Genomic DNA, 18,535 nt, shown 5'->3' with positions numbered 1-18,535 from the left:
ATAATAAAAGCATAATTTATTAATTAAAAGTATATAATATATTAACTTTAGACACATAATTTAAATGTCATTTTAAATTTTGATTTACAAGGCAAGGTAGACATCGGTCCATGATATAACAATTGATTTTACGACGTGTTTGTTTGGTATATTGCTACATCAGTCCATTTGTAAGCCACCTGAGATTTAGGACATCATTTTCAAGTCTATGTGTTTGGGCTTTTCCTTAATATCTGCAACATATCTTTTTTGGGCTAATCCACCTATACTTTATTTTTTAAATATGTTGTCTCAAATTTTCGACTGTTGTTGGGCTAGATCTAGGTCCTTGCCCAAAATATTGATAAGAAGATGGGCAAACTTTGTTTTGTTTTGTTTTGTTTTGTTTTGGTCTTGTCAAAAAATTATGTATAAATAAGCAAATATATGTGTGTCTGTGTCCGTGCACGAATACATTTGGACTGATTATGAGATATTTGATAAAATTAACTTAAAAGAATAATTTCTTTTTATACAATGTAAAAAAAAAAAAAACATAAATTGGAGACCGGTAGGATCTCGCGGGTTCACAAAATATTTATTTTTGAATTTATAATTTTAAAATAGTTACATCCCAATATTTGAACCCAAGACTTCAAATTAAATTTAAAGAAAATTGTGTCATTTAATTTACACTCTTATAAGGTTTTAATTTAAATGGAAGAAACTGAATCATTTAAGTATGAGGTTGTGTATTAACTTATTTTACATACCTTTTTTCCTCTTTGTCAGTTTATGTCACACGACAAAATGTGAAACCAAAATGGCTTCAGCGGCAAAAGTAGTTAAAAGCATTGAACAATGTGCACCTGTACCATTCTTAACAGACACCCGGACAACTTGTTCGCCACATTGTCTACTACTTCGTACTTTACTAGAAATTTAGCACTAATTTGTTTTTTTTTTTTTTAATTAATCACGTTTTTTAAATTTTATCGAACTATATTCTGAAGGAAGTAAGTGCGTAAATATGTTCAACATTGAAATACACACCTAATTATACAATTTGTGCACGCCCAACACCAACCTTAGCCTAATTTAAAAAGCGCAACTCCAAATTATCTATAATACAACTCAGCTCCTACCTTACCGCTGAAAACAAATTTAAAGTGTAACATCCCAATTAACCACTAATTCGTATTGTCCTGCGACAAGTACTTATTTGTTTTCTTTGGTAAAATTAATTCGAAATCAAGAATACCAAATAAGCAAGAGTAATTTATTGGGCCCTAAGTAAAGGCAAAAGCATGAAAGCACATCTTGGGGCATGTGATTTAGGTGATCAAAAAATAAAAATGGAGCATGCCATACCAACAAGGCTCTAAAAATGAGTGCTTTTTCAGTTTTTTGAACCCTGAAAATATGCTTTGATGCTCTTTTAGCGACAGGGTTCAAGCAACGTTTGTCACTACGAACGTAAGCCAATGCTTTCGGTAGATAAAAAAACAGTATAGTAATCTTTGTTTGGATTAATTTCGACTTTTAATGGGAGGGTATACAACAATTAACAAATGACTTTATGATGCATGCAGTTTTTATTGCCTTTATTTTAAGTGCTTTTGGTTTTTGGACATACATAAAAGGATAGTAGTAAGTATACCAATATTCTTGTGCACTAATGGATTCCATATTTCCTTATAATAATATAATACAACACATAAGAAATGTCTTTTATTAAATATAAAAAATATGGGTGAAAATGAATTCTGATCATCAATACTTGCTCCAACATGGGAATTAAACAAGATGTGGGGTTAGTTGGGAGATGTGATTGGTTAGTGGTTGGCAAGATTCACTTATAATATCGATAATTGTGATGTGATAGAGGATTTAATTTTGTAGTGTTATAGTTGAATGCGACTCAATTATGGTAGTGAAATGACTTACGCTGTGGGTGATGCTTTGAGAGGTCCTATGACCAATATATGGCGGAGATCTGTAGACAGATATTTAGATGACCAAGAGTTATTGATGTGCTTGTTAAAGCATTCATTAGTTTGCTCATGAGTTTGTGTGATTGGTCATTCTCCTCTTGTGGATTTTCATAAACTTCTTGTAGACAACTACCTAGGTATCCCTCAACCTAGGCGTGTATCATGCATGCATGTCATATATGATATGTTCATTAGGTGTTGCCTTCCTTTTGATTAAAAGAGAAATTAAAATCTTGTAATTTAGAACAAATTGTTATTAAACAAGGGAGAAAGGGTCAAATATGCATCTAAACATTATTCAAGATGTCAATTAGACCCTAAACTTTCAAAGGTTGCAATTAAACCCTTAAACATATTATTTTAGAGCATTATATTGAGGCTCAAATACCGGTTGATGACCTATAATTACAGGTCACTAGGGTTCCGACGAACCTCTGACAAGATTCCAACCATATTTCGACAAAAAACACCAGCGAAATGGTGGCCGGTGTCATTTGGTTGCCTTCTCCTTCATTGGAGAAGGCAACCCATCTGGTCGCCTTCTCCTTTGCCGGAGAAGGCGACCATATGGGTTGTCTTCTCCTTCGTTGGAAAAGGCAACCAAACGACACTGGGAATAGTTTCGTCGGTGTTTTTTGTCAGAATAATCGAAATCTCGTTAGAGATTCGCTGGAATTCTAGTGACCTGTAATTATAAGTCACCAATCGATTTTTGGGTCTCAATGCTTTAAAATAACATGTTTAAGGGCTTAATTGAAACTTTTAAAAGTTTAAGTGCCTAACTGACTTCTTAAGTAATGTTTAGGGACTTATTTGACCATTTTCCCTTGAACAAGTGATATTAAGCATGTAATTTAAGTCTGATGACTTTATAATAAATACCCTTCAATTTGTATATTTAGGACTTATGAGATTGCAATATGTTCCACCAATACTTAGAACCACGCATGCATAACTTAGCATTATTAATTTGTATTAATAATTCAGCCTTAATTATAATTGGTGCAAAAAATTTATTGATAAAGATAACGATTAAATTCAAGAAAAGCAAATATAATACACCCTTTTAACACCACCAAAATTTAATTCATTGATGACCAATATAATATTCATGCAACAACATATATTAATATCAGATTACAAGATGAAATACAAGATTTATTGCGCGCTATTAAACTTATTAGGAAGGAAAATAGAAATAAGCTAGAATTAGTACGTTGTATGAAAATACAATACAAATGGTACTATATATCTAGAAATGGAAAGCACCGGCGGTGTAGCCTCCATCAATTTGGACAACCTGACCGGTGATGTGGGAAGCAGCCGGCAGGCAAAAAAATGCCACCAACGGCGATATCTCGTCGGCTTCTGCCAACGGCTTCACTGGAGTTCTCATCATAATTGGACCAAACATTGCCTGTATTGCCGGATCAATGTCTTCCTGCAAATTAAATTAATACCAAATTTATATACTTTGATTACTATATATGTAACAGATGATGATACGAAATTAATTAATTTTTTACTGTATGTAAGAGCTGAGGATCAAGTCTTACAGGCTTCATGATTGTGGTTTTGACGGCCCAGGGTGAAACCGTGTTGACTCGGATGCCATCCTTTGCCCATTCACATGCCAGATTCTTGGTCAACTGGTTTATAGCAGCTGAAATATTTATAATTATTATATTACTCTGATCAGATCTGTATTAATTTTACAGTTTACTCGAACTGAGCTTTAAATAGACCTCCAGAATTATTATATTTGTTTTACCTTTAGAGCTTCCATAAATGGAGAGGGCAGGCAATGCAGTGGCGCCAGCCATAGAGGAGATGAAAACAATGCTTGCGTTTCCAGATGCCTTGAGGAGGGGGTAAGACAGTTGTGCCAAGTGGTATGGTGACTCAAAATTTGTTTGAATAATGTTTGAAAATTCCTCGGGATTATAATCGTTCGCTTTCCTCATCTTACTAATTGCTGCATTGTTCACCTGACAAATAAAAACGAGTTATAATTAATAGTGATAAAGATACCGAGTGCCATAAGTTGCCAAACTTGCATCAATCAAGAACATGTTGCTTGATTGATACCAGATCGAGTTGTGTCGGTAAAACCCAACAAATTCAGCTGTTTGATTGGTATGTAGAGTGAGATTGTTGGTCGTAGGTAGTACCCATTTCCCGCAGGTTGCTTTTTTTCTTTCCATGTCCAATTTTGGAGTGGCCCCACTTCTCTCGTTTTTTTCTCTAATTACTCGCTAAATAAGGATTATATGCATAATAATCTATAATCTGCCGGCAGATAAAGATTCCTTAATCCTTGTTCACACTATTCCAGCTACTTTTTTTTTTTTTTTTTTTTTTCCTGTTTCTCCACGAATGTAATTATTATCTTCCACTAATAATAATGTTTGAAAATCTGGTCACCCCATGATGCATACTTCCTAATCAAACAGTAATCTCGATTCCAAAACCAAGAAAAGAAAAGAAAAGAAAAGAAAAAGAAAGCCCACAAAGGGGGGATCTTAGCTTGAATCCCATGAACTTACAAGGATGTTAAGCTTGCCATTGAAGACAGAGGAGACGGCCTCGATGAGCTCCACCCTCTGTTCCCTGGACGACAGGTCACAAACGGAGCCGGTGACTTTGAAGCCTTTTGCCTGCCATTCCCGGACCTTTTCGTCGAGCTCCGTCTGATTCCGGGAGCACGTGTGGACTGCGGCTCCGAATCCGGCCAGTTCCTCGACTATAGCAGCCCTGAGATGATTGCGGTTGCAGTAATTAGGGTTGGTAGTGTCTCAAAAGTCAAAACTATAAAGAGATTTGGTTATATAATTCCCTAAAATCTGATGGAGGTGGGTTTAGAGTTGACTCACCCTATGCCTCTGGTTCCGCCGGAAACCAGAGCCGTCTTCCCCTGAAGAGACCATCTTGAGTTCCTCTGGTTGCACTGCTCTCCTTCACCAGACATGTCTGACCTTCTGTACAAGTGGTGTTTGTTCTTGAAGAGTTGAAGTAGAATACAGTCAGAGTAGGATGGCTACTTTACTGCTCTTGTTTGGAGATTGGTACAAGGATACCTCATATTTATAGGCCAATTTTTTCAAAAGTATAATTCCTAGTCATATGCCTAATATTTTATCCAAAAAATTACATTTTTTTTCTCAAATATTACATTTTTTTCCCGATAAAAATCAATCAATTTACCAATTATTAGTATTACATTTTTTTTATAAGTAACTGTTTAACAGCTAAATATTATATTTTCATTTTTATTTAACCTATAATGTGGATAAGAATTTGTGAGGTTTCATAGAAGATTCTTCCAAATATAAAATAATATTAATATTTAGCATTTTGGATTTAAAAACTGCGAGAGACTTGTGATCTACGAATTGCGGTTGGGTGGAAGTCAATGAAGTTTGAGGTGACTGATAAAATCATGGGACTAGAGAGTTTCATTGAGAATCGACGGTTGCTAATGGTCAAAGTTTAGTTTTTTATTTTATTTTATTTGTTTTAGTCTCCCCTTTCTAGAATTTGGCCAGGTCAAGATCGTATTAGTATTTGTATTTTGAATTATGGAGCGTTCTTCCCTCTTTTCAAATCATATTTTATGATCACGCAATAGACGGATTTTATAGCATGACTACTGAGTACTAATTAATACTCCGTATTAAAAAAATATAATTATCATTGCCAGCCAAATTATGAATGAATTAAAAAAAAAAATTCTTACCCTAAAGTATTCACATCTAAGCAATACAGAAATTATGAATGAATTAAATTACAGTATTTTGCGACTATTTTGATTAAAGAACTAATACGTTGTATTCACAAAAAGTTAACACCTCCCCCAATACTCCTCTCAAAAGAGGATAAAACACCTTTACATTGCAACAATCAAGATTCAATCATATATTCTTAAAGGCAATTCACCACGGCACCACCCAATAACCATTTTCGGGCAAATCTAACAGTTGATTTGGACTTTAGAAATTCTTTGCCTTCATGCAACAACCAATTAATAAACTTTTGGATTACTTACTAACAAAAATATTAATACTCTGCATTATATTCTTCCCAAAAGTTTGAATTTTCAACTCTAAGGGTCCTCTACACCCTGACCTGACAGACTATTTGAAAAGATGTAAATCATAGTAACTCAACTGAATCACGGAAACTAGACATTTGCTTACTGCGCATAAGGAGCCCCCTCACTTTGAGTGGTTGCTCCCACACTGCCACTGGTGTACTCTACATTATATTATTTATATAAGTTCATGTCAGATCATGTTTCATCATATGCATTTTTTTTTAATGGAGTTAAATCCGGCCACCGCCAGAGATCCATTGTCTTTGGTGGTAATTCAAAATTTAGTGTCAGACTATCATTTTTGCCATTTAACATCTGAACTATTATTTTTTGAACACTTTTAAGCCTTCTCATGACTTTTCTTATTTTTAGTAAATGCAATTGCTCTTTTGTTATTTTTTTTTTCAGTTTCAACCGGTGTAATTGGTTTAAAACTTTAGGTAACCTCTAATTTTTAGTAACTATATTTTTCAACCGATTTATAGTAAAGTCCTAAACTAATTAAACCGATTGAAACCGGAAAAATAACAAAAGAAAAATATAAAGTGATAAAAATGCCCTTACTAAAGATAGGAAAAGTCATGAGAAGAACTAAAAGTGTCTAAAAATAATAGTCTGTGATGTTAAATGACAAAAACGATAGTCTGAGACTAAATTTGAAATTACCACCAAAGACAAATGACTTTTGGTGGAATTAACTTTTTTTAAGGGGGTGTTTGATTCAAGTTATATAAAATAACTAATATTATATTTGCTTGAGAATATAAGATTCTCATGTTTGGTGTATAAAGTTTTTAGCTATTGGAAGGGAATATGAAATACCCTCCAATTTCTTATGTATTCTAATATTCCCTTATCTTATTACTAATTTTGAACTTTTGACATTTTAATAAATTTATCTTATTACCGTTACCTTATTTACATACTTCAATTTTAAACTAAACACATGAATTTAACATTTGTAGTTATCTAATATTTTGTGAACCGTACCAAAGGCCCCTTAAATGCATAAAAAGATTGTGCATTAAAATTTCATTTGAGTTTTTGCATCATCAGTAGTAGTGGTATTATTATTATTTAGTAAAATGCTCTTTTTTTTCAGACTTTTTTGCATTTTCATTTCGTACTCTACATATAAATAATGTTTGGTCTCTTTATTCATTCATACACCTTTAATGGTGAAAGTGTCTTGGGGGCAAGCTCTACACACTCACTTTTAATCATCGATCTATCTTTATAATACACACAAGAACTAATTATACTCTTTTTTTTTCTTAATGCAAGATTTAAAACACTAAAATGGTGTGTTTATGGGAATCGGAATCGGAATCGAAATAGGAATCAAATATTTAATAATTGAAATAAGTTTTGATGAGACTATTTTGCATGTTTGGTAGTAAAGGGGAATTGAAATGATTATCATTATTGATGTTTGGTTACGTATGACCCTATAATCAGAATACAGATTTTTAAAATACAAAATAAAAAATAAAAAATCAAAGCAATATAATTGATCTTAATAGTGGTGATGAGGTGAGTATGCAATGCAATGAGGAAGTCAATGAAGTGAGGAGGCGATGAAATGATGAGTGATAAGGTTGAATTAATGGAATGATACCTGATTTCAATTAGGTAATGAGTTTTGTAATTATAAGTAGGGGTAGTGGACAATTCGGTTTGGTAATATACCGAACAATCGAACGGTATTGAGTTCTTGTATACCGATCTTTTACCGAACTAAACAAAATACCGTTCGGATTTTTCTTCCTTTTTGTTTTTATAAATAAGGAATAAAGGTCAAATAGGCCATCGAACTACACACGATAATGCAATTAGGCCACTGAACCTAAAAAATCAACAATTAGGTCCCTAAACTAACCAATTTCAAACAATTCTTCCAATTTGAAAGTTTCCAACAGGTCAACATGTCGTCCCCCAAATTAATTATTTTTTAAAAAATAAATTTTAAAAATTAATTATTAATTTTTTTTTAAAAGGACTCCGACCGCCGTGGAAACGAAGAGTTTCTTCGTCGGAGGTGGTGGTGGCCTCAACCATCGCCGGAGGGCAGGGGTGGCTTCCATCAACGTATCCAAGGAGCCCTTGGCCTCGGAGGAATGGGATCAACTGGATGCGCCAGAACAGGTAGTTGTGTGCCGTGAGCTTGATGGAGACGAAGTGGTGAGCAGAGGTTAAGGGATTTGGGTGGGTGGTTGTTGGGTGGCCGACGACGTGCGTTCGGAGGAGCTGATTGACATCATTGGTTTTTGGGAGAGAATCGGAGGAGCTTATTGACATCATTGGTTTTTGGGAGAGAAAGTATTGGAAAAGGATTGGGAAACCTACGGCTTGCTGATACCAAATGAATGATGTGTCTAGAATTCAAATTGTAAAAGATAATTACAATTATAATATACTAATACAACTAAACTAACGTAACTTAGCCCTATAGACTAGGATTACAATTAACAACTTCATAATATATCTCATAGTCAATAAGCCACTCAACTTTATCCAAAAAGTCAATTAGGTCATTAAACTTTTAGAAGTTGCAATTAAACCCACAAACATATTATTTTGGAGCAATGAAACTCACTAAACTGTTGGTGACCTGTAATTGCAAGTCAATTAGGTTCTAGCCAACTTCAACGAACGTTCGACAATTATTTGACCAAATTCCGACAAAGAAAAAAAAAAAACAAATATCAGCAATTGACCGAATGCGTTTTGTCTGAGAAGGCGATCAAGTTGGTCACCTTCTTCAGTTGCGCCTTTTTGCATTTGGATTATTGACATTCTATTCTCTTAGAATTTTGATGTGCCAACAAATTTATTAACTATACATTTTCAATGAATAATCTATATAAATATATTTGATAATTGAGGAGTTTGTAATTCGGCTATGATTGGAAAAGAATCACAGCATGGCCCATAACATAAAATTTGTGCGTTTTAGATTCACCTTAAAATTCCTATTTCTATTACTTTTTTACTTTATGCCCTTCTAGAATGTAATAATTTTCCTTGGTAGAAATGTATAATTCAAGATCTTTAACATCAACTTGCACTAGAAGATATTATAGTGTAATGACCACATTTGTAGGTAGTTACAATTACACTAGAAATTAAACATGTTTGATAACATAATTAGTTTATTAGTCAATTTTTGGTTTATTTGACCACTATTACATATTTGATTTGGTTAAATAGTCAATATAAGTGTTTGATTAAATAGCTTTTGTAACAATTTATTGCTCTCATATACTAAAACTTAAAAAGTTATTTTGAGTAGCTTTTTCAATAAACTTTTTGAGAAAGTCATTTTGCATGTAATCAACTATCAACTGACATCTAATTTACCAAATATTTTTCTACAATCAACTAATACTATTAACTAGTCAAACTCACTAACTCAATCAACTAACAACTACTTACCAAACACCACCTCTATGATTTTCAAAAAAAAAAAAAAAAAAAAAAAAAAAAAAAAAACACTACCTCTATGAGTAGTGGCCGGCAATGTATGATTTTAGCTAGTTATTATATAAATTTTCTATTCCCTTCTCTGTCTTATTTTCTTTTACGGGGCGTTGGTTGGAAGGAATGAATTATGGGGGAAAGGAATTGTAATTCGTTGGAAATAAAATAGGAATTCAGATTACGTTGTTTGGTAGGGAGAAATAGAATTATTGGAATTGAGAAGGAAATAAGTGGTATAAAGACTAAAATACCCTTATGTAATAATAATAGTAATAACAACCAAGATAGTAATGTCATTTTATATCTTTTTCCTTTCTCAAATTCATTAAATTGCAATTCATGAGGATACCCCATAAATTGCAATTCAACAAAAGAAAGGAATTACAATTCTCTCTAACCAAACAATATAATTAATCACCATTATATTGTTTCAAAAAAATAATAATTTAATCTCCATTATATGAAATCCAACCAAATGATTCAATATTTGAAGCCGTAAATTACTAAATTGTGCGACGAAATCATTTCGCATAGGACAACATCATTGTATGCATGTTTTCGAAAAAAAATTATGTTATTTTTCCTACACTAAGAGGGCGTTTGGTAGTCAACAAAGTTCAAATTTTTTTATTTTTATTTTTATTTTTTGGAAATTTTAAAGGTGGGAAATTTATTCTCACGTTTGGTATATCTTTGACTTAGGAAAGTTCGAGTAAATGGGAATCACATTCCATGATATCAAGAAAAATTAAATCCGCATGGACTTAGCTCAATGGTTTAGTAGACAGTATTTGAAAGAAGAGACCAAGGTTCAAACCTTGGCGACATTAGGTGGGACCTCTTGCATGCGATTCAACCTTTTGGGAGAAGAAAAAGTATGATTCTTTTTCCTGAGTTACTAGGAATCTACTAAGTTTATTCAATTACTCAAATTAAAAGTCTCAAAGAAATTTATATTCAGGTAATAGTTAAAGTTTTTCGTAATCTAATTTACAATCGCGATATTAATAACATATGAACTGGAAAATGGAAATAAAAATTGAAACAGGAATATAATAATTTTCTTTAATATTTTGGATTCTTTCTGAAGATATAAAATTGCTGTTATTTTTGACTATGAGATAGTAGATCGAATGGAATATTGGGGAGTTCGTTGACGACGACGACTTGCATTAATTGTATTAGAAGTTTTCAGCAAAGCTGCTCAAGCAAAAAGACAAAATTAAAGCTTATTTTATAAATAAAATCAACGAAAATCTGGCAGTCCTGCTGTTTTATTAGAAAAACGTATATACTTCGTCTATATCTTATCTAAAATTAAAAGTCCTCAGCTTTCGGTCATCATCGCTCTAGGACTGCAACTTAAAGAAATACTTGAATTGGTCAAACTGAAAATTTTACAAATTAATTATAGAAAAATTATAATGTTAAAAAAATACCGTATTTATTAATATTAAATATAGAAAAGGTGATGATAGGTAAGATATCTGATACAATTTTATATCGACTTTAAAAGATATTGTCGAGTGTTAGAGCAGTAACGGGACATAAAAATGAAGAAATATAATTTGAGTCCTAGTGAAGGAAAGCAGGAATGGTAGAGTGATGTTTACGAAGTGTAGGAAAGACTAAAGAGGATATATTGTGGTTTAGGTGATTAAAGTCATTCACGAATTGGCGCATTTCCACATCATCATAATTGCCATTTGCCCATTTGCCACCTCAAGAATTGACTTCCATTTGCAGCTGTGCTGGAAGTTTCCGGAGAAAAGTTCATTTTGATCCCTTTATTATTATATACGTTTTTTTTTTTTTGGAATTACTTAATTTTAACTTTTCAACTTTTACGAAAGTATAATTTTAAAAAAAAATCTAACGGTATTTTGTAAATTCATTGTTGGGAGTCGACCGGGTTGGCCGAGTTCAGCCCCTGTTCGATTCGAGACGTGGCGTTGTGACTTACCATGGAGAGATGTATTTAAATGATTAATGTCCACATACTTATCACCAATTGATTTTGAGTAGGATATGACAACCAGGTACCATAGAACTATGTGCTTAAGCATGTTTGACTTCTGACAATCCCAAGATGGGTGACCCCCCATTTGAATAATGTAGGAATTCAAACTACATTGTTTGGTAGGGAAGAATAGAATATTGGGGATGAGAAGGAAAAAGTGGTATAAAGACTAAAATGTCCTTGTATAATAATATCATCAACAAGGGTATTTTTGTCATTTCTTACACTCTTTCCTTTTCCAAAAGCATTGAATTGCCCCATGAATTGCAATTTAACAAAATGAGGGAATTGCAATTCCCTCGAACCAAACACTGTAATTGAAGCCTTCATTGGATTACAATTCAATTATAACTAAACTACATCCAACCAAACATCCCCTTATTATTTTGTTATAGTTTTTTTGTAAGTTCATTATATAGTTGGGGAATGAGGACTTTTTTTTAATTTTTTTTAAATTTTTTTTTTTTGTTTTAGCAAATTACGAGTTGTAACTCCAACAATACTTTCAAGATATATATGAGATAGTAAACAAATTAAATATTTCACGTCAAATAAAAGTTTTTTTTTAATAAATTTTTAGTGTTTGATTATACAAAGAAAATAAAGTCAACAAAAATACTTATTTTAGTTAAAGAAAAAAAAATACATTTTGGAGGTAAATGTCTTCCAACATTTTCTAATCTCTATCCCATGCTTGGCTCTCTCTCCCTCCCTTTGTATGTAGTGTTAAATGATCATGATCAAGCTAGTCCAAGCCAAATAATTTTTTTTTTTTTTTAAAAAGTGACTTGACCTAGTCTATAACCCAAAAGATTGAGATTTTTTTTTTTTCAATTTCATTAATTTTGAATTATTTAGAAATTTACATATTTATTTGTATTATAATCAATTACATCTTAAAAATTATTAATTTATATTATCATTTTGTGGTGAATGCTATCCGTTGATAACTACTTTTTCAACCTACTAAAGCACAACAAGCTAATAATGCCTCCACCAAGACTTGAACTCAAAATCTCCTATATGGAGTCCAACTCGGGTGCCATCTGTGCATAAGATACTTGGCTTACATCATTTTATTATACTTATAGTTATTCTATATAACTAATTAACTCTATACATTTAAATTTATAACTTTATTACAATATAATAAATGAGATCATAATGTAACTACAATGACACAAAGTTTAAACTCCTAAAAAATAATAATCAAATTTTATTTAAGTAATAATAAATAAGTTATTTTACAAATTAGAAAACTTAATTTTTTTTTTTTTACGAAGGATCAATAATGTAGTTAAGTATTAACTAATAAGAGTAAGTTTATACATTAAAACTACTAAGTATTTCAAGAAAAAATTTGTACTTTCAGCCAAACAGAAAATAATAAGTTTTGGAGGCTTCTAAGTGATTCTTGATGTTAAATCTCAATACTTTGTTCAAGTGGCAAGAACTTTGAGACTAAAAACAATTGAATATCAATTTTAGTAGATATATTCATTAGTTATTTGATTGAGAAATAAATAAATTGTAGACCCACTTTTTGAGTTAGGAAAATGTTTCAAATAAATCAGTATATAGTACATGCAACTGAGCTCTCTAAGTAGAAAAAAGGTTTCATTTAAACCCTTTAAATTGACTAAATGCTTATTTAAGTCCTAATGTAACATGTTTAACCCATTAATTTATAATGCTTTGGATCCCATGTACAATTTATTTTGTTTAAAAAATTTTCCGAGTAATTGGGTATTACCATACGTTTTTCATTTTGTTCCCATCCTGTTAGGTCCCAATTTTTTTTTTTTTTTTTCAAATTTTTTATTACAGCCACCAATTGTCAAAGGGAGACATCCATTGACTTTTCAACCACAACTATAGTTGTTCATTAAAGATGGACAGATCTCAACGACCATGGCTATCTGCCTATCTCATCATCTAGATCTAAACCTCAATTAAACTAGAAGGGATCGAGTTGAAGGCCGCGGCCTAGCTGCCATCGTACAAAAGGGAGACAAAATGAGGCCTTGACTTCATTCACTCCCTTCATAGAGGGCCAAATCTGATCTAGACCACTATATTACAGAGGTTCACATTTGGATATTAGATTGTTGTGACTATTTTCGACAACATCAATTGTCCACATTAAAAACGGCAAGTGGACATCCTCCCCTCAAAAAAAAAAAAAAAAGTGTAGAATAAGATTTACGGAGTAATTTTTTTTGAAAAATTCAGAAATATTATTTATAAACTCACCATCTTCATCAATATTACTTGTCTACTACATCAGTGGTAACTTGCTAAATAAGCCATTTTGAACTTAATTGAACATTTTTACTAGTTTAAAGAATTTAAATGGAGTTTCTTAAATTTAGGGGTTCAATTGCACTTGTGTAATTTATCAATTTTAGGTTTTTTTTTTAAAAAAAAAATTGAAAATACCTTTTCATTTGAGTTAAGAAAAGCAGTGATACTAAGAGGTGTTAGTTTAAGTAAAGGGGTTTAAGTTATTTAAGTATGAGGTTGGAGGTGGAAATAAACGAGATTCATAATTTCGTATAATAGGCTTATGCTCGAAAGTTCTACAAAGTCGTCTTAAAACTCAATGGCTTCACGTTTCAAAGCCCAACTGATTTCCTACTTATAAATGTATAATATTTGAGCCCACCATGGTGGACCAATCTATCTTTCATGCGATCTATGGCAATGAAATGGGCAAATTTTCCTGTGGACCACGGTTCATGCAGCAACATCGAACATAAAGCAAAACGACGTCGTATCATTTTAATTACACTTCAGGTTTATTTGATATTATTACTCTTATTTTTTAGTGTTATTTTCAATGCACACTAGTTTCATTATATTAACGCTAAAGTATCATTTTAATTCTACTATAGTTTCAGTTGACATTATATGTTATTGCATGAGCTCTGTTTCGTAGTTTCATTTTAACAACACTAAAGTATCATTTTAATCATATTACAGTTTCATTTGGCAATCGTATTGAACCATGGTACATATAACGCTATGTGGATCATGGTCCATGTATTGACACTGCCATCCACATTTAATTTCGTTTATTTACCAATGTTATATCATATATGCATTTACCATATTGATAAAAAAAAAATAAAAAATTTATTCCCAGCAAGAGCAGTATATTAGCTTTCTTGATTTGAGTTAGCCGTCTGATATGGGTAACCTAAGATGATATGATTTGCCTTTTTATGGTCCTTTGTCGACTAGGGTCACAAGTTGGGATTTACATACTCACTGTACACTCTCAAGTAGTAGTAGCTACGAATTTCCCTCTATCATTAAAAAAATATTATTCACAAAAATAATTTAAAAATTCTACTCAAACCCGCATTGTGACCTTAGTCGAAAAGGACCACAAAAAAGTTAACTAGTCTAGGTTGGATATTGTTGAGCGGCTTAAACTGAGACGGCTAATACATAATTTCCACAAGGAGTTACATTTGGAACATTGTGGTTATTAAGTAAAGTACCCGATCATTATTAGTTCAATACTGATAACCTAAATATAACTATTCCACTGCAAATCTCAGTTACTATCTTATTACCAAATTTGTATCCGTAAGAATTTGGGTAGAAACCGTTAATTATTATTATTGTTGTTTGAGACTTTGAACACTCGGATTCTTACATGTGCAATATAATTATTATGTATAAAAATTATGCTTATTACCTGGGTAACGTAATATTGGGCTGAAGTTATGGTACTAGGGTTAGGGGTAGCGACTTAGGGTTAGGGCTTAATATAATAAGTGGCAGTCCTTAAACTTGACTATCCCCATTAATTCTGTTACTCTTTCTTCTTACAAATATAGATATAGAGTAGGTGGGGATTCATTGTACAATAATGTATATACACACATAGGAGGAACAAACAAAAGGGGCTAGTTATGTAGGGCTATCAGTCCCCTATGTGACAATATTCCTTTTGCGACTACAAAAGGGTTCTTTGTATAATACTTAAATGGATTGATTCCTTTATGGTGGGTGGCAATTTTGGAAGGATTCAGAAAAAAGAGGAGAGAGGGTTGGCTGGGAGGGGATAGATAGAGTTATATATATAATTGTTTATCATTATTTATTACTAATAATTAACTAAATGTTTCAGTTTGTGTAAGTGTAAACGGTCGAGTTTATGATGAAAATGTTACTTACACTAAATCTTGTATTGTCTTACATAGTTTATGAGTAATAATATATATTGATCTGAAAGAATATTGTTATTCTGCAACTGCAAGTTCTGCAGCAGATCAGATCTTTTGGTGATGATAGTAATAACACAAAGGAAAAGGCAAAACATGTAATGTTATATGTGAGTTGTAGTGATGAGGTTAGTTTTTTTTTTTAGTAATTTTGTACTATCTGGGGTGGGAGAATGTCCGGTGGGTACTGATTGGGAAAATGAGCTCATCACTTCATTCCATGCAGTTTAATTTTAGTCTGTTTCTTTCTGCCCAGGACCACCTCATAAGCTGATCAATAAGAACTCCAAGTTAAAATCCTTGAAAACTTCAAAAATCCTCAGCTTTTAAAATATATATACAAAACAAATGAAATCAACAACAACTAGTGCATGTCTTGCATGCAATTTGCATCCTAAATTCTTGTTTTTACACACACATACAGGTCAATTATTAATTGCTTCCTTGAATCCCAATATATTCTCCCATGCACATATATGTATGAAAGAATTGACATTAATTAATCTACCTCTTAATATATCCAAGTTGTTCAGAACGAGGTTTTAAACCTTGAGACACTACAATTTTTGTCAGAAATGGTTGTCCATCCATGTGAATAATATATTTAACCCTCCCAGTCCCATATTTACTTAAGCATGAGATTTAAACCTAAAGAGAGTCCAAATTTTGCCAGAACTTTTGACTGTAGCTGCATCATTATTCTCAAGTTCAAACTTGATATCTCTTGTTAAGAGGTGTGGGTAATCCAATAAACTTAGTTTTTTTTATTGTCAGGATCAAGAGTTTACTACTACGCAAAAAAACTATAACTAGTAGCTAGCCATCAGTGGCACGTTTCGATGGCAGGATACTGGACTCAGCTCTTCAAGCTGTCTCCCAACATACAGATCGATGTATATATATTCAAGAGTTGATTAAATTCAATACTCATTGTAGTATAAAAATAAATAATTCAAGGAACATCAGACTACAATATACTACATAGTAAGAATTATATTGATATGATAATGATTAATGAATAGAAGTATATATAGAAGATCAGATATGCATTAATTTGAAGCTTTAATTTTATGATGATATGATACAGTTTCGTAGTTGGTAGACCCTGCACCCATATATACTAAAGAAGTACAACAATGGCAACTCTCACTCACTCACACGTACAGTCTGCAAATTAAATTAAAGCCTCCATGTTTAGGTTAAGTTGTAAAAGTGATCGAGATCAGATCAGAGAGATAAACTAAGAAGAAGAAGATGGTAACAAGAAATAATATAATCTGTGTTTCCAAATAAATTAACCAGTACGTTTTTAATTGGTTTAATTTGCTATATATTTCATTTCACCTTTGGAGGACTACTGCCAAGCCTTAGCTCCAGATCCAATTCTTGTTCTATGGAGCTATGGATCCTTTCGGGCTGGGGACGACGGAGGCCGCCGCCGCATCTCTCAACCAAACACGGTTTTGGATCACAACCAAACAGGCTATCATCAATCCTCCTCCTTTTGCGGAAGCTGCCGGACAAGTCAGCCATGTCATATTCTCCTTCAGCCCTACAACGAATTGACTTGGACATTCTTAGCCTCTCATCGTCCTCGTCGCAATTAATGTTCTTCTCCAAATCTTCTAGAATTCTTGAATAATTCTTCTTCTTCTTCTTCGTCTCCCCATTCACACCATCATCGTCCCGGAGATGAAAGCAGGTTTCACTCCCCAGATTCGGCGCAAGAATTCTACGATCAGAACTGGGATTGTACAGAAAGGTAGAAGCTTGAGTGAGAAGGGGCCGGCGGGGATTATTAGTGGTTGGAACACTTAAATCTCCATTATGAGACGGGGGAGAGTGCTTCAACCTTGCCCTATCTCTTCTATGGACGTTCATGTGGCCGCCCAGAGCTTGAGCGGACCGGAACTCTCTTCTGCAGAAGTTGCAGGTATAAGATCTGGGAGGCCAAACGCACCCTCCAAGCGCTCCGGCAGCGTCCTCTGCAAAAGCTTGCTCTTCCCAGGAATCGCCGCCATAGGAAGAGCTCAAATCGAGCTTTGGTTTAGGCCACACCCAGTACCTTGTTTGTTCCATGTTTGGATATGATCGATGAGTTAGCTAGGTTGAGCTGCTCGATCGAGGGGGTAGATCAGAAGATGAGAGGCCAAGAAATTGAAGTTAGGGGGAGAAAGATGAAACGGTGGGTATAGTATAGTATAGTAGTGTGGATGACTGAGTGATTCATGCAGCTGCTCTCATTTGGTTTTTAGCTGGTACAAGTGGAAGACATATCTTTGGGTTACGTTGTATGCATATTTCTGCACTTCCTTGTAAAATTATATACTGCTTTAAAGTATGTGGAATTTTCTCAAACGTATTTAATTTTATACTCTTGTGCCACTTCTCTAAAATAGAATGTTTCTAGGGAATGAAAAAAAAAAAAATTACAGTATGATAATTCTTGATCCGATCCTATCTAAAGAATTAGATGCGAGTTTGTCTTGTCATTTAAAAAATTTACACATGTTCTTATTAAAATAAAAGAAGCAGAAATTAATAAAAGCAATGATCATTTTTTTAATAGATTAATCATAACATGTCATAAGAAAACTATAAAAGAAAAAAATATAGTAAAAAGTGTGAGCAAAGGTGATAGTAATTTTGGACAGTGGTTACCGGAAAAAGAAAAATGTTAACCTGGGACAAAATTGTTATCTATTTTCTTTTCTTCTTTTTTTTCACAGAAAAA

The 18,535-nt window shown here is 32.8% G+C and overlaps 2 protein-coding genes across 3 annotated transcripts; both read right to left on the bottom strand.

The window, feature by feature from the left end:
- Positions 1–1,156: 1,156 nt before the first annotated feature.
- On the bottom strand, positions 1,157–18,059 carry LOC109159291 (probable transcriptional regulator RABBIT EARS). Of its 2 annotated transcripts, none has more exons than XM_019307393.1 (2): positions 17,107–18,059; positions 1,157–1,169 (listed from the first exon to the last, which is right to left on the bottom strand). In XM_019307393.1, the coding sequence occupies exon 1, from the start codon at positions 17,878–17,880 to the stop codon at positions 17,137–17,139; it is 744 nt and encodes a 247-aa protein (XP_019162938.1). In that variant the 5' UTR covers positions 17,881–18,059; the 3' UTR covers positions 1,157–1,169; positions 17,107–17,136. The 2 variants fall into 2 exon arrangements, with proteins under 2 accessions (XP_019162938.1, XP_019162939.1); XM_019307394.1 differs by lacking the exon at positions 1,157–1,169 and adding an exon at positions 16,831–17,104 and having other exon boundaries at positions 17,135–18,059.
- Positions 3,143–5,049, bottom strand: LOC109159289 (tropinone reductase homolog). Its single transcript, XM_019307391.1, has 5 exons — positions 4,847–5,049; positions 4,520–4,727; positions 3,745–3,961; positions 3,530–3,636; positions 3,143–3,414 (listed from the first exon to the last, which is right to left on the bottom strand). The coding sequence occupies exons 1-5, from the start codon at positions 4,939–4,941 to the stop codon at positions 3,226–3,228; spliced, it is 816 nt and encodes a 271-aa protein (XP_019162936.1). The 5' UTR covers positions 4,942–5,049; the 3' UTR covers positions 3,143–3,225.
- Positions 18,060–18,535: the final 476 nt, after the last annotated feature.

This window comes from Ipomoea nil, unplaced genomic scaffold, assembly GCF_001879475.1.
Source record: "Ipomoea nil cultivar Tokyo-kokei standard unplaced genomic scaffold, Asagao_1.1 scaffold2826, whole genome shotgun sequence".
In the NCBI taxonomy this organism is placed as follows: domain Eukaryota; kingdom Viridiplantae; phylum Streptophyta; class Magnoliopsida; order Solanales; family Convolvulaceae; genus Ipomoea; species Ipomoea nil.
This window is presented reverse-complemented; position numbering and strand designations above follow the sequence as displayed.

Excerpts from the sequence above, each read along its gene's own strand:
- LOC109159291 (XM_019307393.1), bottom strand. The coding sequence starts at position 17,880 with ATGGAACAAACAAGGTACTGGGTGTGGCCTAAACCAAAGCTCGATTTG.
- LOC109159289 (XM_019307391.1), bottom strand. The coding sequence starts at position 4,941 with ATGTCTGGTGAAGGAGAGCAGTGCAACCAGAGGAACTCAAGATGGTCT. Across the intron at positions 3,962-4,519 it reads ATGGCAAGCTTAACATCCTT|GTGAACAATGCAGCAATTAG; the intron begins GTAAGTTCATGG and ends TTTATTTGTCAG. Across the intron at positions 3,415-3,529 it reads AAACCACAATCATGAAGCCT|GAAGACATTGATCCGGCAAT; the intron begins GTAAGACTTGAT and ends TTTAATTTGCAG.